At 34.7% G+C, this 26,469-nt stretch overlaps 3 protein-coding genes across 6 annotated transcripts; all 3 read left to right on the top strand.

The window, feature by feature from the left end:
* Positions 1-827: 827 nt before the first annotated feature.
* LOC120327747 (carbohydrate sulfotransferase 11-like) lies at positions 828-6,414 on the top strand. The gene is made up of 6 exons (XM_039394101.2): positions 828-1,178; positions 1,637-1,873; positions 2,225-2,361; positions 2,854-3,044; positions 4,681-4,884; positions 5,205-6,414. The coding sequence occupies exons 1-6, from the start codon at positions 1,095-1,097 to the stop codon at positions 5,405-5,407; spliced, it is 1,056 nt and encodes a 351-aa protein (XP_039250035.2). The 5' UTR covers positions 828-1,094; the 3' UTR covers positions 5,408-6,414.
* Positions 6,415-6,552: 138 nt separating this feature from the next.
* On the top strand, positions 6,553-14,723 carry LOC120327749 (carbohydrate sulfotransferase 10-like). 4 transcript variants are annotated; one of them, XM_078114435.1, is made up of 6 exons: positions 6,553-8,932; positions 11,110-11,346; positions 12,016-12,152; positions 12,279-12,469; positions 12,793-12,996; positions 13,477-14,721. In XM_078114435.1, exons 2-6 carry the CDS (start codon positions 11,203-11,205, stop codon positions 13,653-13,655), a joined length of 855 nt encoding a protein of 284 aa, XP_077970561.1. In that variant the 5' UTR covers positions 6,553-8,932; positions 11,110-11,202; the 3' UTR covers positions 13,656-14,721. The 4 variants fall into 4 exon arrangements, with proteins under 4 accessions (XP_077970561.1, XP_039250040.1, XP_039250037.1 ...); XM_039394103.2 differs by lacking the exon at positions 6,553-8,932 and adding an exon at positions 9,080-10,601 and having other exon boundaries at positions 13,477-14,720; XM_039394104.2 differs by lacking the exon at positions 6,553-8,932 and adding an exon at positions 9,083-10,489.
* A 4,465-nt stretch (positions 14,724-19,188) lies between these two features.
* Positions 19,189-26,328, top strand: LOC120328462 (cytochrome P450 2F2-like). Its single transcript, XM_039394954.2, has 9 exons — positions 19,189-19,593; positions 19,985-20,127; positions 20,552-20,648; positions 20,986-21,095; positions 21,575-21,684; positions 21,974-22,095; positions 24,192-24,336; positions 24,763-24,920; positions 25,475-26,328. Exons 1-9 carry the CDS (start codon positions 19,351-19,353, stop codon positions 25,787-25,789), a joined length of 1,443 nt encoding a protein of 480 aa, XP_039250888.2. The 5' UTR covers positions 19,189-19,350; the 3' UTR covers positions 25,790-26,328.
* The last annotated feature ends 141 nt before the right edge of the window (positions 26,329-26,469 follow it).

Below are 26,469 nucleotides of genomic sequence, written 5' to 3'. Positions count from 1 at the left end.
ATAAGAGTGGGTCGCGAACTGGCATTTGAAGTTTTGCAGTGTGTGTTATGATAATGATTCACCATTATTAGCAGTCTCAAATTAGAGACAGTGGTTTTCTGAACACTAGACAACGGCCTCTATGGACAATTTGCTAACTGTCAAATGTACCCTCGAAAACATGAAAATGATCTCGCGTATGGCTACCCCAGCATGGCGTATATTCTGCTTTATTAAGTATTTAAAATTGTATTATATGGCAATCTCAGTCTAGGCAGTTATTTTAATGGAAAATTTCGAAGCCTGTGTTCTAAAAATCTTGCTGGACACATTAAATTTCGTGACAAATGGGCTATAGTTTTATTATAAGCTAATAATTGAAAATTGGAGCAAAAGGTAGAAACAAAAGTGTGTAACGGGAATCACGCGAATGCGTTCCTGTAAATTATAAAAAAAAAAATATTTAAAAAATTTGATATGGTAGATTTGTACGTTAGTTGCTGAAAATCTTTTTATCGCATCAACAAAAATTAAGCAAACGATATGTTTGTCCACTTCAATAATACTTCACTCCAATCTGTTGTTGCTGGAACTTTTAATTAATGCATATCAAATGACAGTTACCAGTAATGCTAACCGGTTCGCTGATCTCATGAAATTCCGTGAGACGGTTCTTTAGAACCGGTGCGAACCGGCAGAATCAGACGGTTCTATGAAACCGGTGCGAACCGGCTGATTCCCACCACTGCATCTTTCTGCCAACGGCATAATTCTTTACTGTTTAAAAGCTGTCGCCTCCGGCCAAATGCCGTTGCTTGGCTTCATTATTTCAACTTAGAAATAAGGTATTGCTCAAGACATGCGCAACTTATTTGCATGTGTAGGTAGGCAATGTTGTAACAAATTTCGAGATCAAAGAATATATTATAGTTTGGTTAAGATGATATTTCAGTTCTCGAAGCGCATTCTGTTAATCAATTGAACAGGTAGCATAAGTTGAAGACATAGCATAGCATCAGAAAGCAATCTTATCTGATAAATTGAAATTGGAGTTACTTTATGCTTTAGGTAGAAATAGGAATTTCTACTTTAAAAAAATTCTGCACGCTCACATTATGGACACGGTACGGATACATCTGATAGAGAGTATCATCATTTGTGTTTTCCTGTTGTTGATTGTTTCAACATATATGTTAAACGTGAGTCAATTTTTTTATTTTTGTTTTTTGATTCTGTGGAAGTAAACACGGAAGACTACTGCGTGTCGGAATACCGGAATCTTTCAGGTTTGAGAAGGTCAAATCAACTTATACACCTGAATGTTATTTTGCTTAAGCAAGGTGACTTGACTAAGAAATAGAGAGATTGATCTCTGAGCAATGTCACCTACCATGAAAAGGTAGTCTGTGCAAGATATACAAAGAGGACTGTAACTTACGACACCAAATGTTGAATAGCCAAGTTTATATGAGATTATTAGGCTGCTTTACAAGTAGTAAATTTGTTGAGTAGCTGTATCTCATTTACAAATTCAATTCCCTACTGAAGATATGGCAGATTTTACAGGCCCTTATCGCTGACTTCCGTTTAAGAAATGTACCTTTTTATAACTGTAACTCGATTACGCTACTTGCTTATAGTTGAGCATTTTGTTCAGGTAACATCGTCATATTCAGCCAATCTCTACGGTACGGGACATCGTATGCTAGATTTTGATATAAAGGCTGTATCTCCATCGAAAATAAATGTAGACGAGATGTTAGCAACAAGTAGAAACGAAACATTGAGAAAACGTTGTGGATCCCGGTTTTATAATGGAACAATCAACTCCAACACATGGGATAGGTTCCCTCCACGTATTAAACCAAGACTCCATTTCTCGGATGAACATAAAGTATAAATTGCAAATATATACATAAATAATTAAAAAATTAAAAGCGAAACATTGTTACATTTTCCTCATTATTCAATCCTTTTCATGATCTCTTCTAGTTAATTGATACCTAAAAAACTAATCTGGAAATATTATGGTTGAAACATTTAGCTTTTTTATTTTTCTTAATAAGATAAATATAGATATTTGTCTTTACTTCGTAGAAATAAATTTGAAACTGTAACTATTTTTGGCAAAAACTGCATTCCATCAATTCAAATTATCTTACACTTTAGTGCGGTCTCAATACCTCTACTAATATACTCTCGAGTCGATAATCATGTTAAAGCCTGTATTTTATGTTTTCTATAGCTCATAGCCTGTACAATTCCAAAGAGTGGAAGTACAAGTTGGATTAAAGCATTACTAATGGCGGATGGTATCGTAAATGTATCAACGCCAAATGAAATCGAACAGGAAGATGCTTACAAATTAGGCATGAAGCATAGGTAAGCATCACTGATTTTTGATATCCTAAAAATACTGACGGGGGAACAATAAAAATAGCCATATATCTTTATGAGCCGACAATTTTAACTCAGGTTACGGCACTTTTGATTGTTCTTTATCAAAGCTGAAGACTCTCGAACATCATCGGCAAGTGAGTCTTTGTTTATACATTGCCGGGTCGCGTTCAACCCACATGTATCCAGTACTACAACCACATATGAGCTTCTTTTTGTGGTACTATAGCGTTGAGTGTCTGACTTAAAAATCGATCATGCTTTCTATACTGTATCCCAATAACTCTCTAAGAAAAGGGTGGATTTGACAGCAAAAACAAAACGCTCTCAACACATTAGCCAATGGGCAACAAGTATATTATCGCAGAGGCAACGTAATACAATGGATGGATGTTCACTCAAGTATTTTTGGGGTTATTTGTGACTATTTTCAACGTGTAACCATGACAGGAATAAGAAAACGTTGCTATATTTTAGGTATTTATGGTTACACTTCAACCATACCTCGAAACATGGAAAAGCAGAAATAAACAGGCGATTGAATGATTACTATCGAATTATCATTGTTCGGGAACCACTTGAACGTGTCGTTTCAGCATATCTTGATAAGGTAGTTCACGGCAAGAATATATATGCTAAACTAGCTCATTCACTGCACAAAGGAACTGGTAAGTGACTGCTCCAATGATTTGTTAATAGCCCTCTGTGTAAGAGGCGATTCCGTGTATACATCCTTATTCTCACATGCGTGTTTCGACTGTATTTAAAAGATAGAGGAAAGAGATTACCAAATTACCAGTCTCTAGTTCAGTGGTTCTTAAAGTATGGGTCGCGACCCAAACATGGGTCGCGGAAGGTTTAAAATGGGTCGCGACAAGGTCGTCAATGCAAGGGCAATCTAAGAGGAGAAGGGAGAATTTTCAGCTTTCCCAATGTTTCAATTTAGCTTCTAAACTCTGGTATTTAAAAATAATGAAATATCAAATTTCATTCACGGAAAGAACTGTCTTGAGCTCATTGTTACATCACAATTCTGATATGCCAGTCACGTGTATTACTTTTATGGTATCGGTAATCATGCACGTCGCTTGTCGTTGTGTTGACCGCGTGGAATGTCGTCTTAGTGGATTAAAATAACTAAAAATGGGTGTCTTTTTGGTAATGTAAATTGTAATAGACGACGCAATGAAAAAGCTCGCTTCTCGACATTAGATTATTAAATATCTAGAGAAAATGTGACTTCATCTTGAGGCACCATTTACCGCGAACGAAGCAGTGTGTGCACATTTGATGATTAAAAAGTTGTATATATTGCGAGAGATACCGAAAGCCAGCTAGGATGTCGTGTTTGCGACGGACAGCGGACGCCTTTTCTGCTACAATTCGCGACAAGGCACTTGTGCGAGCGAGGATATTTGGCACTGGCGGTTATCAAAACTAAGCTCGCAATCGCCTCGATACCCGTGACAACTTGCGTATTTCGTTAAGTAAAATGGAGCTGTGTATTGAAGATATAATGAAAAGGAAATTTCAGTTTCATCAATCTCACTGAGTCAATGGACTGTTTCCAATAAATAGTTGTCTGTATTTGAGTCAAACTGTACTAACATTAAAAACACATTTTGCGTTGTTTAGGATTGGGTCGCGAGTATTCATAAAACTCAGATTTGGGTCGCGCTCGAAAAAGTTTAAGAACCACTGCTCTAGTTAGTAAGCGCAAACGTCGTTGTCTATTCACTCACAATCCATACCTTACCACAACTCTACTGCTTTCTTGCTAAAAGGGGTCATGGATGGATAAATTGGACAAAGAGTCCCGGACATAAGTTAATATTGACGGAATCTCGGACTGTATTTTCCTCTCAAGTTTAATATCTAAGAGCGAAATCTTACAAGTGGTTGTTCGAGAAATTCAATTTAAAAACATTCGAACAGAACGCTGTTTCAAAAGTCTTCAAGTCTTGATATTTGTGAAATTTTAGGTAGTAAATGTGGTAAATCGCTATTTCACATAAAATAATATTTGACAATGACATTGAGTCTAAATCTTAGTATATAGACATTCCGACATACAGTATACCCCAATGAACGAATACTTTGAAATTGAAGAGTGACTTTCAATACCACAGAACTGCATCTTAGTCAAAGCTATATTAAAGGCAAACGGGAAAACAACTTTTCTATTGAAATATAGCTTAGTGCATTACGCTGTTAAAAAACACTCATGCTGCGTTAAAATAGGAATATTTTGTTATATTAACTCCCATTGTGATTGCAAAACCATATTTTAGAGTATTTTTTAAGATGGTATCACAACGTTTGAAGAATTTGTTGATTCGATTATAAGCAGACCCTCATTTACATACGATATTCACTGGAATTTATATGAAAGCATATGCGATCCATGTCGGTTGCAATATCACTACATTGTGAAATTGGAGACGATGTCACAAGACGTCAAGTATGTGTCAAAAATGACAGGAATTGACAGTCATCTTTTAATTTCAGGTGAGTTGGATATTTGTGTCCTTTTCTTGTTGGTTGTTTCATGGAATAAAACATAGAAAATTCGTAAAAAATCGACGTAGTTGTTAGGCGAATCAAATAACATTGAAAAATAAATAAATTCGAATACAACATTTAATACTTGATTTTCAATTATAGAAAAGTATAAAAATAAATATTTCTATGTTGTTTAGTTATATCGAAAGTTCACTCACTGCGCATAATACATATTCTATGCAGAATTTCGAAAATAACTTTTTTATTGTTTAAGAAATTTTTCTCTCTCTGTTGCTGAGCGTTTTTTTACATTTTTATACTCAAAGAGAAAACAACTGAAAGAGTATCGTCTCTGGAACACACATGGAAAATAAAATATCGGAAGTACTTGGAAGACCTTCCGATCGAAAAAGTAAAAAAACTGTACAAGATATATTCTAAAGATTATGAATTATTTGGTTATCCTGTTCCGTCGTATATATTACCTCCTAAAAACAATTCGAAGTCGGTCAGAGGTGGACGATTGTAGTAATGTATTGCAACAAGGTAATTATCTCAATGATTCCGACTGTGATCCAGAACAAGTTGCGGAAATACCAGCTAAAGTGTTGCTGCATTTCTGCCATGTTGTACAGAACAAATAAGGGTTCTCATACTCAATGGTCATTACACTGACTGCACGAAAATGCCGTCAACAATGAGTTGTACCCTTGAAGCGTAATGAATACAGGCAGTGCTATAAGAAAGAGAAAGGAAGCAATTATCAGCGCACCACGTCTGTCAATCCCTGCAATCGGTGCTGCGATATCAAACTGATCATTTAAGAACAGGGGTCGGCAACCTACGACCCGCGGAGTAATATAATCCGACCCGCGAAAATATTCAAATGGAATTTTTCGAGATGCAATGCATTGAGGAAACAAAATCCATGATTTATTCACTGCTTAATTTTTATTATAAAAAGTATCATCCGTTCGGTTTTCAACTTTTAGAAATATGTGCGGCCGCCAATGCCTTGCAACCCTTAATTTTGGCCCGCGAGCGACAAAAGGTTACCGACCCCTGTTAAGGACTCACAGTACGAGTTATTGATGTTATTTATGAAGAATTCAAAGACTTCAGTCTTTTCCTAAAGTTCTAAACTAATCAGGGCATAAAATAGATCTCTGAACTGTGTGGCGCCAATATAATTCTAGGCCAGAGCGCAGAGCACTATATTATAATGTCCCCGTCCAGTAAAAATGAAAACTATTTATAACAACTTCAAATTTTATTAACAAGATGTGCGTCTGAATATTCATTTCATCCCACAATAATAAAATATATACTTTGGCTTTGGAAAGACTTTTTTCTCATTATTAAAGTTAGTATGAACTTGAACGGTCTTATTGATGTGTATTTATAATAAGGTCGACGTTTTTGATTTTTTTGTGAAGTTTTAGAATGGTTGTTTCTATATTTTAACTTTTCTCACTGTATATATACATATTCGCAACTATCGTGACAATTTTAAACAAATAATAAAATCACAAATAACTGATAGAAAGCGGGAGGCTGAACTGTGTGAAAAAAAGATGAATATACCTTGGTCATCTAAAAACTAAATCTTATATTTGAGACAGAAGCGTAGTACAAATTCACAACGTCCGAGTGAAGTTCTGGCCCAAAAGGTCTATACGACTACAGTTAAATACTAAAAAGGCATGATCTTTTATATTCAAATAATTCGCAATAGTGCGATATTTACTTTTCTTATAGAAAAGAAACAGCTTTCTTAAAGAAACAGCTCTGTAAGTAAAATATGTCGGTAAACCTTGAGTAAAGCATCACGCCTGAATATCGAGCCGAGTAGCAATGGAAATTTCAAGCATTACGTCCTTAATCAAGTCGAATCATTGTTGCTTAATGCAAAAAGTCGAGAATGGCTTGAACTCGCCGACAAAAATATCTCAATGAAAACCACGCTATTACCCACCAATAGACCGTGATTAGCTGTTGACATCAGAAACTTGCTTTCGGTCGGAGAAACACCTGAGACAACAAGATCCAATCGTTTCTCCTGCGTTTATATAATTAATTAGAATTCCATGTAATCATTAAATAATTCTGTTTGATTACAATTTAAGATATCGTAAAAAGAACCACAACGCGCATATAGATAAGCCTTTTTTTTCACAACGCTAGTTTAATTATGTTTCCCTCACATTATTACATGTAACACTCTGATCAACTCGCTCATGCGTGTAACCTTTTTTCCCGTCGCGCTCTTCGAGCGCGGTATGCTCTTTCTAATCATTCCTTGTTAAAATGTCTTAAGAGTTGTTGTTTACATTTAATATTGTTTGTCACTAAGGACTTGTGTGTTGTATTCGGGGTGAGGGATTGTGGCAGGATCCATTAATATACGTCCATACTGGCGTAAAGCATTGGTTCGCATATTCTGTATTATCGTATAACACAGTGCTTCATAAACAGTGGGCCGCGAAGCCATTCAGGGTGGGTCGCAAAGTACTTCAAACGTTACATACAGTTTTCGATTAGATCGTGAAAGTTGTGACATTATGATTACGTAACAATTATAAAAAATTGTTACGTATTGCCAGAAAATGAATAATTTTTTAAAAAGAAAAGGTAGCGAAGTAAAAAGTGAAAGAAGGAAAGCTCGAAAAGTTTTAGTGAGGAAATATGACTCTGATTACATCAAATTCGGTTTCATTAGGGCAGGAAATGACTTTGAGCCAAACGCACAATGTGTTGAGTGTTAATGCTACGTTGCGTGTGTATTTTATCAAGTCTTGAATAATATCCAATACGCAAGCCAAGTTTTGCATTAATAGTAAATTGCATGAGGATACATTGTTTTTTTTTTCTTATATATCGACACCTCCTTGTGGGTCACACAACAAAATCGCAATAAAAGTGGTTCGCGAACTGGAAAAGGTTGAGAAGCACTGATAACATATAACCTAAACAAAATTTCGAAATTCGCTCCTACTATCCCGAAGCAATAAAGCCCCACCTCGCAAATTAAATAATACTTACGACTATAGGGAACAACGTTTAATCTATTTCAAAATGGCCTCTAAAAGTAAAAGCGCGATTGCTCGATTTCTTCATCTAAACGAGTAAAACACCTGGTGAAACCACGTGCATGTATTTACTACATAAAATTTAAAAAGTTATGTTATGTTATATTTCGTGAACGTTTAGTGAATTGAATTGACATTGTGAAACATTCAATAGTTATGTAAGCTAATTTTTTAAACGAAATTAGCAAAATATTCAATGATGTCTCCAGTAAAATTGAACTCTCAGGTAATAATCCTGGAAGTTGTGCGCACCCGATTGATGTCAAATTTGCACAACTAACAGGAATAAATGTTGGTGGCAGGCTGTTCGACAAAATGATCTAAGCAAATTAGGAATAAATCGGAACCAACATTAGCGTTGCGTTCATACTGATGCCACATGTATTCCATTGAAATATAGGTATATCACATATAGAGGTTTGGGGCATGTCATACTAAAGTTAGACAGATACAAAAAGTGTAGATTTAGTGCGATCTTCGCTATTTTAAACTGACCATCAGTTTGAACCGCCAACTATGTTGACCAACTTGCCTTAGGTGCAACACCGGCCGACAGAGCAATACATCGCTCGTGGACCTTTAACAACAACAGCGCTCCAGCTGACGAGAGTGCAGGCCCCCTCCTCAGATACAGTTCACCAGTTGCCCAGCTTTCAAAGAGACAGGGATCAGAGTAGAGCTCGACCGATATTGATATATCGGCCAACTAGTGACCGATATCTACAACCTGAAATCGCAGTAAACAGAAAGAAAAATACAGTTTTAGTAAATGAAAAGTTTATAAAAATCACTTAACATACTATAAAAATAAACTCGCCTAAAAAGTTTTCACAGCTGATAATCAATGGGGACAATATATAATCCACAGTGGAAAGATTTAATGCTATCTTAGCTTCTCAGATTCAGAACTATGTATATTGTAGAAATGAAGAACAGAAGGAACCAAGAACAAGCCTACAATACAAGTAAATGATTTATAAAAATTTAATTAGGTCTAGTTATCATTAATGTTATCTTCTCACATACAGAACTATAAAGATTGAAGAACTGAAGACGGAATTTAATAACACCAGGCCGTTTGAAAACGACCCCGCTGGGGCCCATACCGACAGTTTGAATAACATGACTGCCGTTAGCATGCCTTCAGTAAATGGTTGCTAGCTGTACACTTATAACTGCGTAAAACCAGTAAACAAACGCGAGTGAAATGGTATCGGTATAGATTATAGACTGCCAATGTTAAACGCTTCCAGTACCGGTACCGTACCCTGGTACATTAGCGCCGCAGTTAGCGCGCATATTTCACAGGCTGGAAGAATGTCATGGTCTAGGAGAGACGCCAGCGGAAACGCCACGCCCAATAAAATTTTAATGTGCGATTATCAAAAACTTTGACCATGTTTATCGTCATGAAAATATTGAAGAATATCTAGAAAACACTCTATATATAAAACTGCCCACGTTTACAACAAAAGATAAATAGAAAATAACAAATTTCTGCTCTGGTGATCACATTCCCCATAAGAGCCAATGTTGGAATTGTTTTGTTCATGTCTCTTATTTTTGCGCGTAGGATGATTTTGAATGACTAAGGTCTGTTAGGCCGTTATCTTTGTTTCCCGCAAAACTACCTTTTATAATTCGTTCTGTGGGTGGGTGAGAATACGTATTTTAATGTACAAAGTAGCTATGTCCGAGGACACTTTAGGTAACCGCGGCCATGCTGAGTGGCGGATCATGCTAAGCGTTAAGAATACGCTTAACGTCGCATCTACGATTATCCCGCGTGGGTTCGCAGGTTCGGATCCCGTGGGAGATGATAAATTGCGATAGGATCGCTGACAGCTTCTTCCCACCACGCATACCCGCCATGAACTGGCAACCATATAACTAAGCTGGGTTTTTGCAGCATTTGGACATTTATAAGTCATCAGCTTTATCAAGTCAGTACTCAGCGGCCAGCACATCAAAAAGGCCGTAACGGAGGCCTAGCGGCTTTAGCCCAGATTAGAATATTCATATGAGGCAAATAAGGTATGTGGGAACACCAAAGTGCCACGATTTGGGGACTAAACCCTTATTTAAATTTCCTGCAATGCTTTGAAATGAATCGAAATGATCAGAGTAGAAGTCTATCAAAGAGCAGTCACTGTCATCAACACCATCCGACCAATATTATAATTGAATGAGATCAAAACGCTCAAAAATAGTTTCCGTTCCAGCTTTCTCAGATAAAAACCACAAGGTTGTAGTCATATTTAATCTTAGGTTTATTCCAGCAAAGTTAATCGTCTATATAAGTCACCAAACGTCGCCAGTTGTATGTATATACCCCCGAGGCCTAATCACTTCACATTCACATACAAACAAAAATTAACGACTACTTCAATTCGTTCGTTTTCGAGGTCGCTAAGGTTTTAACTTTCAAGTTCAATCTTTTGTTCGAGTTATATGAGCTTGAGGCATAGAAGAAAATGGACTAAAAATTTTATGGAATGATAAATATGTTTTGAACGTAATTGGTACGTTTTGTGGAGTATGCAGTCTCCAAATATAATCATGGATTTGTCACACCTGAACAAGTGCACGATCACCTGTTTCGTCCTGTTGTTAGGTTTCTTTATATATATAAACGTGGGTCAAATAATTTTATTAGGATTTTATACTTTTGTTTCGAATCAGATTCTAAATAGGCAGACAGATATGAAAAACACTTGGTTTTGATGAACCAGCATCTCGCAGGTTTGATGAAGCCAAATCAATTTATCGCTCACTGAAGTATAGACCATAGACTGAACATAGTTGAAAAAGAGATATTTTAATTTGCGATGTAGACTTAGATAAGCCAGAGCGTCAATACATTATCGCGTTCACCAAAGTATCGTCTATTTATAATAGATAAGAAAATGCAATGCGTCAATTATTGTTTCGAAGGATAACTTGCTATTTTTCTTGCGACAAAAACTTCTCACACTATTCATGCAACAAGTCAAATATACCTCTGAATGGCGTAGATTTATTTGTAATTCTACTAAATGCAGTCTGATACTTTATATTAGATTTTTAGGCAAATTTTCAAAGACATGTGTAGCTCTGTATAACTATGACTTGAATGGGGTCAAATTTTGACTATTTTATTAAGGTAACGTCGTCATATTTAACGAATCGTGGTGAAACAAGAAAATACCATTTTGTTGGTGGCGCTGCCAAAGTGGCATATTCACCAAAAAGAAATATGGAGGAGTTGGCAAAAAGTAGGAACGAAAATTTGAGAAAACGCTGTGGATCCAGGTTTTACAATGGAACAATCAAGTCCGGAACATGGGACTCTCTGCCCCCACTTTGTAAACCAAAACTCTATTACTCTGATAAACATAAGGTATATATGGTAAACATAGTTAAAATAGATATCGTCCGATCAACTTCTTTAGCCAATCTTGATTTGACCAATTTTGTCGAAAATCGTTATGTGAGATGATTTTATCACTGATAAAAGGTTTTATTTGTTTCAGTATTTCGTGGGCAAATCGATACAGTATTATAAAACTGGCTGATAAAATTGGCATATTGAGCGAACGTTGTCTTTAGTTGAGGAAAGTCGCGGTTGCTGACTTCATAGAAAAAAAAGGAATTCATAAAAGTATTGCACCCATGGATGTATCCACCAGCGGTACTCCTATTTTCTAAGAATATATAATTGCGACAATATCGTTGTTCATATTTGTAATTGTTTTATATTCAAAAAAAAATATAGATTTTCTGTTTGTTCAGTTTTTCCAAATTGTTTTACACCCTCTGTTGGCAAACGTTTCAACAATGAATTTCGACGTCATAGAATAAAGACTAACATCCATCACATATACTGTAGAATGCGTTACATAAATTGAATACACCTTCCCTCCCATTCCTCATATTACTTGACAACTATACACGCGTTTTTCTTAATATGTCTCCTTGAAAAAATAAAATTTATTCAACTCGTTGCGTCCTCAAACTACACCCAAGGCTATATTCATGTCAAAAACTGTATTTCATGTATCAACAACAGCTGATTGCATGTACGATCCCAAAGAGTGGAAGTACAAGTTGGAGAAAAGCTTTACTTATTTCAGATGGTGTCGTAAATGCGTCTTCGCCGGAGGAGATCGCACAAGAAGATGCTTTCAAATTAGGAATGAAAAAAAGGTATGCAATAATAACTTCGATTGAATAGATAGAAGAGAGGGGAAAAGACAATTTTGAATGGAAGTAGCTTCGAATGAACCATGCCGCCTCTGGGGAGTTATATAGTATATATATTCGAAATTTTAGATATTTGTGGCTACACTTCAAAAATAATTCGACACGGACTAGAGCAGAAATAAACAAGCGACTGAATGAATATTACCGAATCATTGTTGTCCGAGAGCCACTTGAACGTATCGTTTCAGCATATCTTGATAAGATAGTTCACGGTAGAAAAAAATATGCTAGAATAGCCCTTTCCATGCACAATGGAACTGGTAAGTGTATGTCTCATTTATTCGAGTTATTAGTTAATCATTCAAATCATTATTTTTGAATATAACCTAATTCGAGTAATAATGATATCGGTTATTTTACTTTTTTCAGTACATGACATTCAAACGATTTGAAATAGTTTTATTTTACTCATTTCCCCTGGCGATGCCCCCAGGTCGGACAGGAAAAATTAGGTCACCATCGCTCCAACACCATTTGATACAAGGTGTAGTTCAAACAGTTGTTTGTCTGTATGTCTTTGTGAATAATCCCACGATAACCATCACAAACCATAATCATTTTTTTAGAAAACTGTTTTCTACAGGTAGTCATGCAACATTCGAAGAATTTGTTGATTCAATTATAAATAAACCTTCAACCACTTACGACACTCACTGGGATTTATATGAAAGCATATGTGATCCATGTCGATTGCAATATAACTATATTGTCAAGCTGGAGACGATGTCACAAGATGCGAAATATGTGTCTAAAATAACAGGGATCGACAGCCATCTTTTAACTTCAAGTGAGAAAGTTACTTGTTGGAATTCCCTATTTTTTTCTTTCTCAGATTTGGCGCAATATCTTTACTGCTCGTGATTGGCAAGAATAAGCCTGTATCTTTTTTATATCATTTCCGCCTGAAGAAGATATAATTAATATGATATGCATTGTGATAATTTTCCATTTCATTTGTAATTCATACCTTCCTTTGGATTAGAGAAGATAGTTCCAAAATACAGATATTTTAGATAAGTGGGTCCGTACTGACTGCAAGGGTACTTTAGCAAGAATGAAAACGGATATATTTAGTTGTTCAAATAATTCGTATCACAAAAACAAGACGAAATGTTACAGGATACAATATGGAAGTGCCATGCATAATATTTGAACCACTCATCATACCCTTCATTTAGAAATGAAAATTTTTAGTTTTCTAAAATATTCGAAAACTATTTTCTTTCTTTTTTCTGTGCCTCATTTGGGTTCGATTTTTCTTTTACAGTTAAATCAGATGAAAAAATACCGTTGCTGAAACACAAATGGAAAACGGAATATCAGGAGTACTTGGAAAGCCTTCCAAAGGACAAATTGATGAAACTGTTCAATATTTATTCTAGAGATTATGAATTATTTGGTTATTCTATACCACAGTTTGTGTTATCTTCGAAAAATAAAAATTAATCTAAAAGCATTCAAACCTCACGGTTCTGACAAAGTTTTAATAAATTCTATATTAAATTATTCTGCTTGTTTGTCAAAGTCTTATCATAGCCTGAGGGATGGTAGAACAGGTATTGGAGCATTCTGTGTGGTTAAAATAAAATCTTCCGATTCAAAACTGTAATTTATCGCGTTCAGATAATGCCTTGTATTATGTACTAATAAAAAGATGTCCAAACGAGGGTGCTCCTGAAGTATTCCTACCAAGATGGTACACAACCTGAACATAGTATGAGTACCAGCTCAGGGTTGTTCAGGCTGTGCGTCATCTTAGTACGAATACTTCCGGAGCGCCCGAACGAGAAAGATTTTTGAATGTGTAATACCCCTTTTATCAGTTTCAGGTTTTTGTCTATAATGTCAATTCGCTTTGCTTTAGACCTCATTTTTCATATTAATGTAGCAATATTCTTATATGTAAACTTTTGTTGGGTACAAATATTTAACTCGGTAAAGTTAGCGGTTCCGAATCAACTTCGAATTAAATTTAGCCCAGCATTTACGAGTGTTAGATGCCCTAACCACATGCGCCACAAAGCCTCTTTACGACACTGCATTCAAACGGCAGGGAAATCCTTAAGGGAAAACCTGATAGAATGTTACACTTTATATGTAAACTTTTGTTGGGTACAAATATTTGACTCGATAAGTACTCGGTTTCAAATCAACTTCGTATTAAATTTAGCCCAGCTTTTACCGTGTTTCCCCGAAAATGAGACCTACCCTGGAAAACAAGACCTAGCCTGCATTTTAAAAATGATTTTAATATAAGCCCTCCCCTTAAAATAAGACCTAGTTCATAACGCAAATTTTGTTTTTACTTAGTTGATAGCAATAAATCTCGACTACTCGTTTTTAATGATTGATGATCTATGTTTTGCAGTTATTTTGCATAAAAATGTGTTACTTATAAGTAATTGGATATCGGTTTTAATATTTTGTATATATATTTGAAAATGTATTGATTCTCTCATTTTCACCATTTCAAAGTAAAACCAAGCAGAGATGGAGAAAGAAGAGTTGACCTGTTGCTTTCATTCTTTAGTTTACACCTACTTGTTTGCCTATAGAAAAATCAAAAGCATTGTTGTAAACTTGATAATGAACTTAACAGTCAACAAGCTAGGCCGACGGTTCACGAAAACCGCACTACCCCACCCTAGTTAGTCCACTTTAGGCCGGCGGTGACGCGATATCGAACAGTCAGTTGGGCGACAACTTCACGTGCCATAGATCGCCATGGCGACATTTTAAACGTATTTCCAATTTCTTTTCCACGGAACACTTCGAATACGCTCGCGGAACACAGTTTGGGAAACGCTGATCTATACTTATGAGGTTACAATGTCCTAACACCAAAACGAACAACGCGATTCACAAAGCTGTCACTTGATGTACACCGATAAATTTGAGAAAAATGCGAAGCAGACACTAATGAATTATAGTAAGAACGAGCAATTAAAGATTAGGCAATTGGAAAGAAATTTCATATTGAGAGATACAAAAGCTAAATAAGTTTTAGTTCCAACATATCAGATGATTTTGTCTAAATCTAATCTAGAATAACATTTGACAGCATATTATTTGGAAATGAATCTTGACGATTTTTACCAAAAACATCTCAACCAAGATAACTTTTTACATTTGAAACGAGTCATGGCTTGGAATATGACACTTATCAGCTCAACAATTTTTTTTCTAAAATGAGCGTCCTAAAACCGCCTGAAAGACTAAGACTTTGAAAATGAATATCGAATTGCTAAAGCACTTCCATTAACGCAAATTTGGATAAAAGTAGTCGTGGAAAAAAATCCAGCAGCAAATTTCTTACACTGAATTCGTTAAAATTCGTTGCGGCGATACATCTGAATAGCAGTTTTCGAAAATTTATGCGTTTTAACTGATCGTTTCTGCAAGGACCCCTAATAATGCCATAAGATCAATAAAAAAGACACTATTGCAACCAGTGTTCCCTCTAAGGTGTGCGCGTGTGCGCGCGCACACAGCTTTCAGAGGCTGCGCACACGCATAGATTTACTGCGCACAGACGTATTTCGATGTAATGCAACAATGTTCTCGGTTGGCAGGTTGAGAAAGTTTGTTGTTGGCCCACCTATTACCCGGTTAAAACGCCAAAATTTCTTCATTGGTTTTTGCACAAATATTAGTCATTTCCCAAAAAGTGCGCACACACCAAAATTTCTGCGCACACATTCGACAAAAACTTAGAGGGAACATTGATTGCAACTAATAGAAAGCATATGGTCACGCTAATAACCGAATTGCGTAAGTCATTTTTAGCAATTTTGAGAAAAACGTAAAAAACTTCCTAATGATATTGTTATGCCATTGAGAGTCAATAATTTGCCATAATTTTTTGACCGTAGCCGGATTTAATTTAATTTGTATGACGCAGTTAAGTGACGTCATAATGGCGCACTGTGACTTAGGCAGACATGTGTCTATGACTTGGGGACATACGCAATTTTGCAACTTTACTATATGCACCAATCCTGAAAACTAAACATTCCAAAAACGAATGTAATTCTTAGTTTCTACAATCCCCAAAATAGCTAATCAGTTTCAATTACATTATTTTTTATGTTTAAAAATATATATTTCATCAATATAACACGTTCTGCACACCCACCGAAATAAAACTAAGATTAAATATAAAGAATAAAACAGCAATGCACCCAATATAAAAGCCCACCAAGGTGAATTGGACTCGGACAGTGAATATCACAAGTGCACGTCTTCCTATACTGTAGTACAAATTCAAATTAATACGCGCTAAGCTAGAATCCGAGATGCAAAAACTCGAAAATACTTCGCCGAGGTTATTTTGCTTTTGTGACGTCACAATAGTCCTGCGTTAACAATGATAATTCATTATGACGAAACAATTCCACAAATGTGAATGTCATACTCAATCTCCATTTTTATGGGTTTCGGAATTCTTAAAATAAAATCTGAGTTAACAGACAGGTGCGCAGCATTACATAAATACCTATTTTATAGAAAAAACTCAAAATCGCCAAAAATGACTTACGCAATCGGTTATTAGCGTGACGATATGTAAAATGAAGGTGCGGCCCGCGCTTTTACCTAGTTTTTGATATCTGGCCCGCCTGCGAAAAAGGTTGCACACCCCTGCTTTAAAGCAAACCGATATGTGGGATGCGAGATAGAAAATGTTAGATATGTCTATATTTTCGTGAAATGGGAGTATTTACGGCATAAAATCAGTACAAATTCCAAAACTTTTACAGGGGTATGCCTTAAATTTGACCAAGAATAAACTATCAAAAATCTCTTAATCAGTTTTACAAAAGTTTCATTATGATATAGGAAGGACGAGTGCCAAGCATCTTTTTGCTAAGTAACAGTGACGGGTACGAATGTGATTTTTTGTTGTTGTCAAAGTTCGACAAAATTTCAAACACCAAATACCATTCAAGTCAGGATGATGGTAATTCCGACCGAGAAAATTCAATTCTCAAACTACTTCCACATGAACTTCGTGAGTTTATTTAAGGTATTCTGCCAATATTAAAAATTATATTGCTATACTGAGTAATCTGGGGAATAGTGCATCAGTTGAATAACAAAATGTCGTTAATTGTATAAGTGCAAATTTTAGGTCTAAAGCGAAATTATCAGATCTCCGCACGCCGATCTCGAGTGTATATGCTTAGCTGGGCAAAAGCTGGTAGATCGCGATTGATGGTGGCCAATCTACGAGTATGGCTTATATATTTTCCCGACGATTGACAGGTATGGTAATTTACTCATTTGGATCAAAATGATCCCTGCTTATACTATAAAAAACACGATTCACATAAAATTTTTATATACCAACCAATTTGATTAATATTATCCCACTGAGACGTCCAGTAAAATGAATCTCTTTCTGACTTTAACGCGTGCGTTTGTTAGTATTACCATTCTTTTGTCTTGATTTATTTGAAACACTGGATTTTCTACGAATACTTTTTTGTTTATTTACGAGCATCAACTTTCTGTCTGATTGATTGCAGACATTTCTTAATATATCGCCACACAATTCAAATTTCGTGTCAGGACGTCAATACGTGTCACTTTAAATAATTTCCTGTCCCAATTGAGGATATACTAAGCATTATTTATAGACGTAGCGCGATATTGATATACACGCCACGCATGATGCGTACCTGTTAGAAAGAAAAATGGCAGATAAATACTTAAGAAGAAATGTACAAAGAAACAAACAAGAACGAATTGGTCAAAATGACGAAACTTGTAATTGAATATAAACCTTAAATCATTTTATTATGGCTTAATTAAGATATTACTTTCAAATATAAACTACTTCTAGGTAACATGAATAATTTGTACCGCCATCTTTAATTATGTTTCTGACGATATGTGGTTTGGTGTCAGAGAAGTTACTGGCACACGAAGCTAGTACCTATTCAATTACTGTAAAACTGAATATGGAAAGAAAAGATGGATAGTAAAAACAAGGTCAAGAAATTGACCGATTTTATTAGGAGTATAATGCTACTTCTTCCTAAGGGATAGATTTTTAGATCGAGAATAAATACGATTTTTGAAAGGTGGTAATAACAAAACTATCTGAGGTACTGTTGATAATTAGCAATGCTCAGTTAATATATGTTCGAATCTAAGATGAAATGATTTTGTTTGGGTGTTCGCCGAGCAGCAAAAAGAGAAGGCTTGCGACAGAGTAATACAAGAAGATTGCGCGACATTTTACTTTATGACGTTCCGAATTCCTATTGAAAATTCAACAACCCAATCTCTTCCGTACTCCGCAGTTGGCAAGATATTACTTTGAATGGAGAAAAATGTACATACTTACTTTGAAGTCCCTGAAAAGCAATCTTCAACAACGCATGGTCCATGTGTAGCTAAGATTAGATTAAAAACTCATTTCCTTCTATCTCAACCGGAAAATACGCGGTAGAAGTGTTAAGTAGAATGTATAATTATGAATTAGTAAAAATAACTTCAAATGACTTGATTGAGTGTAATAGTGAATAATATATATATAATCAAATATCTATTATAATTTCGTCAAGTATTTTACACAAATACACAAGTTAGTAGGAAATATAATAATGTAATAACAGTGACAACATATCCTGGTGAAGCAATTTTGGTTTTGTACAACATGTAAAGCATATCCTCAAAGGTGATTAAATTTATTTTTAAATAGATAGCTCAATATATAAGTTGGATAATACGGTATATATTAGAAAAGGCTAAGTTTTCATTGATCTGTTACCTAAATAGCGTGATGTACAGGCACGTTTTTGATATGGAGAAAGAATTGACTAAAATCAGAGCATCTTCTAAACTACTTTTACATCGGAAACAACAGTCGGCACAGGCGCACAGAGAATGCAATGATGTATACAGTGTTTTAATAGTTGAAAGGGGGCAAGTTATTTTGGATCATATGAGCAGTATGAAGGAATAATATCACGACATAAAATATTTTCCCATATACCCGTATTTTTAGGGGAATTTTTCTTTCCACAAATTTATTTACCATTGTAATTTTTATAACAAAAAAATTATTTTAATTACAGTATATACGTACTATTTAATTCTGTAATATATTTACAAGTTCGCATGTTACATATTCAATATGTACTTCACAATATCGCTCATCGTGATTGCAGTAATATTTTTATTTCTTGACTATCGCAAACGAAAAAAAGATCATCCTCCTGGACCATGGGGGTTACCTATACTTGGATACCTTCCATTTTTCCATGAAGATCAGTTCATAACTTTCAAAAAATTGGTAGAAGAGTATGGATCTATATTTTCCATAAAAATTGCTACAAAAGAAGTTATCGTCGTGAATGATTATGACCTAATTAAAGAGGTAAGTCAATGAAATTCAATTATATATGTTGCCTTTGTGAAATATCAGTGTGAGCCGTCAAGTTGGGCATTTTAATGACGTTTCGTACCCTCGTTTTGGAAAATGTTTATACCAGTAGCGGCTCAGAGGTAGGATGCTACAGCAACGTTGCCACACGGCTTACTTTTCATATTTGTGTAGCTTTCATTAGACATGTGGTGACCGTTGAATGAAACTGCTGTTAGGCAAGGTGGCGGATTGCTAAACCCATGATCCCTCCATGAATAGCATGAATAAGTTTGCACTCATTTTAGGCTGGTTAAGTTCGTGAGTAAATATTCTTATAGCGATTAATAGATATTTATTTTTAGCTTCACTACAAAAAGTAAAATTTCAATATATTACAATTCAGGCTCTTGTGAAGCAATACAAAATATTCTCCGGTCGACCAAAAAGCAGATTTTTTGAAGAACTATGTAATGGAAATGGGTTTGCTTTTGTTGATGGATTGAAACATAGTGTTTTCAGAAATTTCGGAATCAACGCCATCAATGAGTGAGTGTCCGATAATTGTATATATACCTTGTGTGGCCAACTTTTCACAAATATATCATAGCAGTTGCGTTTTAGCTTATATCATTTGAGTTTGCAATGCAATAAATATTTGAACAAAAAGAATAAATGTTGTAGACGAAGTAGAGCTCAATTATTGGGCAAAGCGAAGAAGTTATATGAAATTAAAAAATAACAATCGCTACTAAATTATATTAGATGAGGGGGGTTGTTGAGTAGTATTAAGTTTTCACTTCTTTTTTTCCGGGGGTATTGAAAATAAATACGTAACTTGATTTATCCTATTATAACTTACAAACATCGCCACAAATTGAATCCATTACCAAATATAATATAATCTTCAAATATTAGTTTCTAGAAAGCCCAAAAAATTACTGTTCATTGTATGTTAAAATATTACATTCAGATTCAGAATGACATCCGGGACCTCTGTTATAAAAGAAGAAATCGACCACATGTTTCAATTCATAAAAGAAAAGAAAAACAAGCAAGTAAATTGCGAGGTTCGTAAACTAAAATGAATTATCGTGTTTAGTAGAACCTGTTGATTAAGGCGTGTGTTAGGACATGCTAATTAAGTGTGTGATACATATACGTAACTTCAATGTCAAAAAGGTTGAAATGCTCAAAGTACAAGAGATGTGGCTATGCACCGGATGCCTCTTTCGCGCTAAGATCCCAAAATCACATCTCAGTTGAATTACGTTCCTTTGCCAAAAATCATTTTTCATTCACTCAATAATAAATACATAATACGAACGGAAACAACGAAACATAGATTTGATTTGATAAACAACATACAAATGAAATATGTTATTAATTTTATTTTCAAAATAACAGGATCTCATACACAAAGCCATTGCAAATGCCGCTTTCTGTCTGGTATATGGAGAAAGATCTTCTTACGATGACCCAGAATTCAATGCTATATACAAGTGCACAAAGCAAAAGTAAGTGCTTCTTATGGTAAATATTGTAAATTTTGCAATCCCATTACCATATTCTAAGTTCGAGCCAATGATGTTCAAAATATTTATAAGCTTAGGAATATGAATTAGATTTTTATTACACACGTGTTAGCTAATAAACAGATTGGTTTTTACCTTTTTTGTACTAAAACTATGGTACTTTTGTTTTATTCCACATGTGGCGCTTCAACAAAAATGCCGTGGCTTTCAAAACCGGAAACAATAATAAATTTGTGTCGGGTAATAATTTTTATTTTGAGTCCGTTGCTGAGTAACCTTACTCGCATTATGGGGAGTAATAATATTCCACGAAATACTATTTAAACGCACTAATTTACCCTATAGAAACGAACATTTCGGCCATATTCGATAATTTATTGTAGAATAAATAAGATTATGCTAAATTTCCATAAATCCTGTTGTTCTTATTGTATATTTATTTTTAAATATTTTTTTCTCAGTGGAAATGATCCGTTTATTCCTCTGGTTACTTTTGCGTACTGGGCTCGATTTCTTCCTCCACTCAACGGACGTTATAAAAAATTTCTGGCTAATTTCCACTACGAAGAAAGTAAGTACTTTTATTTGCATTTAAAAGTTTTAAAACTGTACTTTAGTGATAACTGGCACTTCAATTCCCTATCTTAGTGCGGGTACATCAATGCGAGTTTTATTGTACTATACTCATAACTCACCTTATGATGACAGAATTTTACCTTCTGCAGCCATTCAATCACAAGCCGTAGCACTAAGATACATGACATTATTATTTTTTGCGTGGTCAGGTGTCCTAATTTTCTGTGTATTTTATGTCTTATGATACAAAATATTATATAAAAATGAATTATATTGAATGCTAGCATCGATACGTCGGAAAAAAGAAGAAAGAAAAAAACAGCCAGAAATTCGTGGAACGTATTCAAATTATATCGACAAATTTCTCGATAAAATGCAAAGCGAAAATCAAACAGAATTATTCAATGTAAGTAGGAAGCATTTACCTCGTTTTAAATAGTGTAACTGTTCTACCATTGCGTTTTTGGAAAACAAAATCATTGCAAAGAAGTAAAACCGCATTAATTCTACTTTCGATTTCCTGAGGATGTTTATTCAAACTTTCCCTTTGCCTAAAGCTATGTGCTTGTAATCAAATATAGACGCACTTGCAGAGTTGAACCATTACGGGGGAACGTAATCGTCATTGTAACGCGTTTTTACGGCGATTTCGTTTATAGAAGACGTTCCCTATTTGACGATATTTTGCGAAGAAATAAACGAAAATAAATCGACCGAAATAGAGGCCTAATTGAAGTACGTGGTTGAGATAACGAATAAATCAAGGAAGATCACACTCAATAAATTAAAGCGTAGGTAATGGGCTTCATTATATAATTCTAACGACCCTTCGCATCAAAAATTATGAATTTACTTCGAGACGCAATAGATATTCCGCTTGTCACTTAAAATTGTTCAGCAGCCCTTGTTTTCGTTGCAACATTACGAAATATCTCGAAAACGTGTTGTCTCTATCTGGCCTATGAAAGTTTCCATCAGACAGAACAATGTATTTTAATATTTCAAGAAATGAGATCGTATTTTGGTATTATTTACAAGAATTATTTTCTTTCGATTTTATTGTGAAGTAAATTTCATATTATAGGAAATATCGTGTCATCCTTTACTTTCTTTAATTCCATGTGGTATTATTGAACACAGAGTGGACCTATGAATCGTTCTGTTATTATGTTGTTCTTGTTCTCTATGTTACAATTTTTCTTCCTGTCGTTATGAAAGGTTCGCTTTTTTCTTTAATTACTGGACCAATTGCTTTGAAATTTTTAGTGGTTAAGGATTGTATTTTTGCTCGAAGGGTATTACTTTTATTTATTTCAAATATTTCTGTGAGTTCTGTGCGATTCGATTTTTTTGTGTGCTATGACACCATGGCAATTTGCGCACCTTGTGGCGGTTCGCGAACGCAAATCAGCGGATCTCGTGCTCAGCGAATGTCGGATAGTTGAGCATAGCTCTTTTCGCTTAAAGTCGTTTGAATAGTCCCTCATGCACGATCAAATCGTACCGTATCGAAATTTATTGTTAATTTGAATATGCGGCCGAAAAGCACACTCATCGCAATCCGAACTCGAGCCATGCTTACATTTCTTTCTTTACGGATGCTATTGTTTGGAAAAAAAATTGATTTAAACATGTGCTAATTAAGTCAAATTCTGGAATATTTTGAAGTGAGTTTATTTACGTTGTTCCTAATTAAGACCACCGCAAGTATGTGCTCAATTGTCAGGTATACACTTCAAATTTCTTAAGAACGGAAACTTTCGCCTCATTATCGATAAAACAAATATCTTCAAGTAGATTTTTCATCTCTGGAATTTTTGTTTGTCAGGCATGGCCCGCACTTCCTTTATATTATTCCTTCATATAAAATTATATTTTTTTGCAACACATTTTTTTATACATTAGTCCTCGCCTAAAACATAGATAAACAGACACATCGCTCATGTGATTGATTGATACGTACGCATGTTTTATCGTAGACAAAATATATTTATTAATAGTTGATACGTGCATAATGAATACTGGAAGATTAATTTTATAGGTTGAGACATTTTCTCCATTTCCTATGAATAGAATTTGCGTCAATGATGCAAAATTAGAATACAGTATTCATAAATATAATTCAAAGAGAAGTTACACTACTCGAAACAGAAAACCTAATTTTTAGGTTACTTTTCGGAGTATTTGCGACTATAACGAAGCACCAAATATGCGCAATTAATCTGATCCAATGCGTAACAACTTTTGTGGAACAATGTCCCTAGAATTACAAAGAAAATAAATGTGTCTGAATATACCAGAAATTTCTACTGGCATTTTTGCAATTTTGTTATACTGTTCAGTAAACAACTTTTTTGTTCCAATTAGTATAAATTAAAATCGAGAAAATTTTCTTCATTCTGAAAAAATTAATAAAATAACTCCCGAATAATCCAGAAAGTGTAATTAGACTGGCTTAAAGAATATTTATTCGTGATATAGTACATTCATTTTTTGTAATAGGAAGAACAACTGGTTCAAAATGCCCATGAAATTTATGGAGCCAGTATAGATACAACATCAAATGCAATTTGCTGGTGCATTCTCGGGCTTTTGCATTGTCCTGAATATCAAGATAGAATGTGGAGAGAAATAAATGGAGTAATCGGTGAGTAGGAACGCTTTTCACGCATAGTTTTTCAGTAGTTAGAATTATGATTCTGCTATAAGCACAATTACCCCTTTCTCACTAAGTGCAACAAGTTTTCAATTGTATTTCAGTATTGGCTATAATATGAATGGCCATATATTTGTAACTAGAGGATTTTTAAATAGGTATTGATGTTGCATATATGAATTGCATCGAATTGCAAATAAATATTTTCAATTTGTTTGTGCGGTATAATTGTTACTTTGATGTACTCTAAATTGAGTGCATATTTCAGTTATACGTACAGTACTGTTACATAACAAATAAGCATTTTTTTTTTTTTTTTTTTATTACATTTTTATGCATAACAACCTCAAAAGAACAAAGATTGACAAATATTTTTAACAGACACAAATTTGTCATATAAACATTTGTGTGTTCCAGGGTCAAACACACTCAATACTGAACATCGAAAGGAAATGCCGTTTACTGAAGCTTATATAGAAGAGGTTTTAAGATTCCGTCCCATAATTCCACTGTCACTACGAAGAACTATCGAAAGCACAAATCTCGGCAGATATCGACTGCCAAAAGATAGTACGGTAAGCATTAAGTGAAAGAAGTGAACACTGAAACACAAAAAGACAAAAAAGTAAACAACTAAGAGCGATGATTCTAAAATTATGCAATGTTGAATCGAAAGTTATAATTGCAACGATGTTACTGGTTGTAGTTAATTTAGTCTCCAACGCTATTTATGATGTCAAATATTACCTCTGACCAGAAAACCGCCTGTTTCGTAACTCTATATATCGGTAAATGGCTTAAAATGGTCAATACTCAAATTTTAAATCACCAGATACTATTAATAGAATCATAATAATAATTATTTATGTTCGCACCAATTTTACTAACACTAAAACTCAACACCTTCCTAATGTGGTTAGACAACTTTAAGCTTTGCATGACAATCACATATCATTAGCGTCAACCGTGTATGCTCGAAAAACAGTTTTGCATTCAGGAATGAATTTATATTTCTACGTCGATTCCATGTATGTCCCCGTACCATAATAGTAGTGAACCAATGAGTAATACTATTTTACAAAAAAACTTTTAGTTTATAAAAAATTATAATGTCGACTTACTTTTACAGGTAGCCATTAACATTTGGGCAGTTCACCACGACCCAAAATACTTCAAGAATCCTTATGATTTCAAACCGGAGAGATTTATTGACTCCAACAACCGTTTTGTCCACTGTGACAAAGTTATTGCCTTTTCCACTGGGCCTCGATTTTGTCCAGGAAAACGATTGGCATTGAAAAATATTTTCTTAGTTTTGGTCAGTATTGTTCAAAAGTACAAAATGTCACCACCTGATAAAAAGTCGCTACCTTCCTTTGATGAAGGAATATATGGAGCGGTACACGGTCCGCATGCGTTTGAAGTCGTATTTGAAGAACGATAAAAAAAAAATTATTCTAAATTAATTACTATTAGACTTACAACGTTTATTTTTACTGACAATCAATTCCGATTCACGGTAGTCATTTATTATTTTCTTGGTGGTGCATGTCATATGTTAATTGCATTATGTATATAAGACCGTGTCAACTATTTTATAATTCCGCCTATTATTCATTGGCCAAAACAATTGTACAAATATAATATTTTATGTCTATATATTTCTGTTCCAAAATATACATTGTAAAAAACATCAGAACACCTCAGATTTTATGCTGCTATATATTGTCTTCAAATAATGTTGTTTCACTCAGCACGACTTACTTAGTTTAGACCTGATATTAAGATTGCGGATAGTTCCACAAAAACAGAAAGATTGTAGACACATCACAAAAAAATACCAAAAACGTTTCTTATTAGCTTCAATCTCAAAAAAACTTTGATATTAGAAAAATGAATTGAATACTCATATCCATATTTGTACAACCTCAATTATTATTATTAATTGATATTTCCACAACAACCCTATCCCCAAGAACAAGTTTAAACGATACATTGGTCCGCTTCGTATAGAACCTATTACAGATATACTTACTATCTTAGCAAAACCCGACCCATGCGCCCATTGCCGTCCTTAACAAAAGCCGAACAAATGATGAATAAGAATTACGAAAGCGTCAATTG

This window comes from Styela clava, chromosome 7, assembly GCF_964204865.1.
Source record: "Styela clava chromosome 7, kaStyClav1.hap1.2, whole genome shotgun sequence".
NCBI classification, from domain to species: Eukaryota; Metazoa; Chordata; class Ascidiacea; order Stolidobranchia; family Styelidae; genus Styela; species Styela clava.
This window is presented reverse-complemented; position numbering and strand designations above follow the sequence as displayed.

What these genes read in the sequence shown, in the direction of transcription:
- LOC120327747 (XM_039394101.2), top strand. Translation starts at nt 1,095, where the DNA reads ATGGACACGGTACGGATACATCTGATAGAGAGTATCATCATTTGTGTT. An exon ending in TTTCAACATATATGTTAAAC is followed by an intron (nt 1,179 to 1,636) that starts GTGAGTCAATTT and finishes CATTTTGTTCAG; the next exon opens with GTAACATCGTCATATTCAGC. An exon ending in CAGTCATCTTTTAATTTCAG is followed by an intron (nt 4,885 to 5,204) that starts GTGAGTTGGATA and finishes TTATACTCAAAG; the next exon opens with AGAAAACAACTGAAAGAGTA.
- LOC120327749 (XM_039394103.2), top strand. Translation starts at nt 10,506, where the DNA reads ATGCAGTCTCCAAATATAATCATGGATTTGTCACACCTGAACAAGTGC. An exon ending in AAATTAGGAATGAAAAAAAG is followed by an intron (nt 12,153 to 12,278) that starts GTATGCAATAAT and finishes TCGAAATTTTAG; the next exon opens with ATATTTGTGGCTACACTTCA. An exon ending in CAGCCATCTTTTAACTTCAA is followed by an intron (nt 12,997 to 13,476) that starts GTGAGAAAGTTA and finishes TTTCTTTTACAG; the next exon opens with TTAAATCAGATGAAAAAATA.
- LOC120328462 (XM_039394954.2), top strand. Translation starts at nt 19,351, where the DNA reads ATGTACTTCACAATATCGCTCATCGTGATTGCAGTAATATTTTTATTT. An exon ending in ACAAGCAAGTAAATTGCGAG is followed by an intron (nt 20,649 to 20,985) that starts GTTCGTAAACTA and finishes TCAAAATAACAG; the next exon opens with GATCTCATACACAAAGCCAT. An exon ending in TAATTTCCACTACGAAGAAA is followed by an intron (nt 21,685 to 21,973) that starts GTAAGTACTTTT and finishes ATTGAATGCTAG; the next exon opens with CATCGATACGTCGGAAAAAA.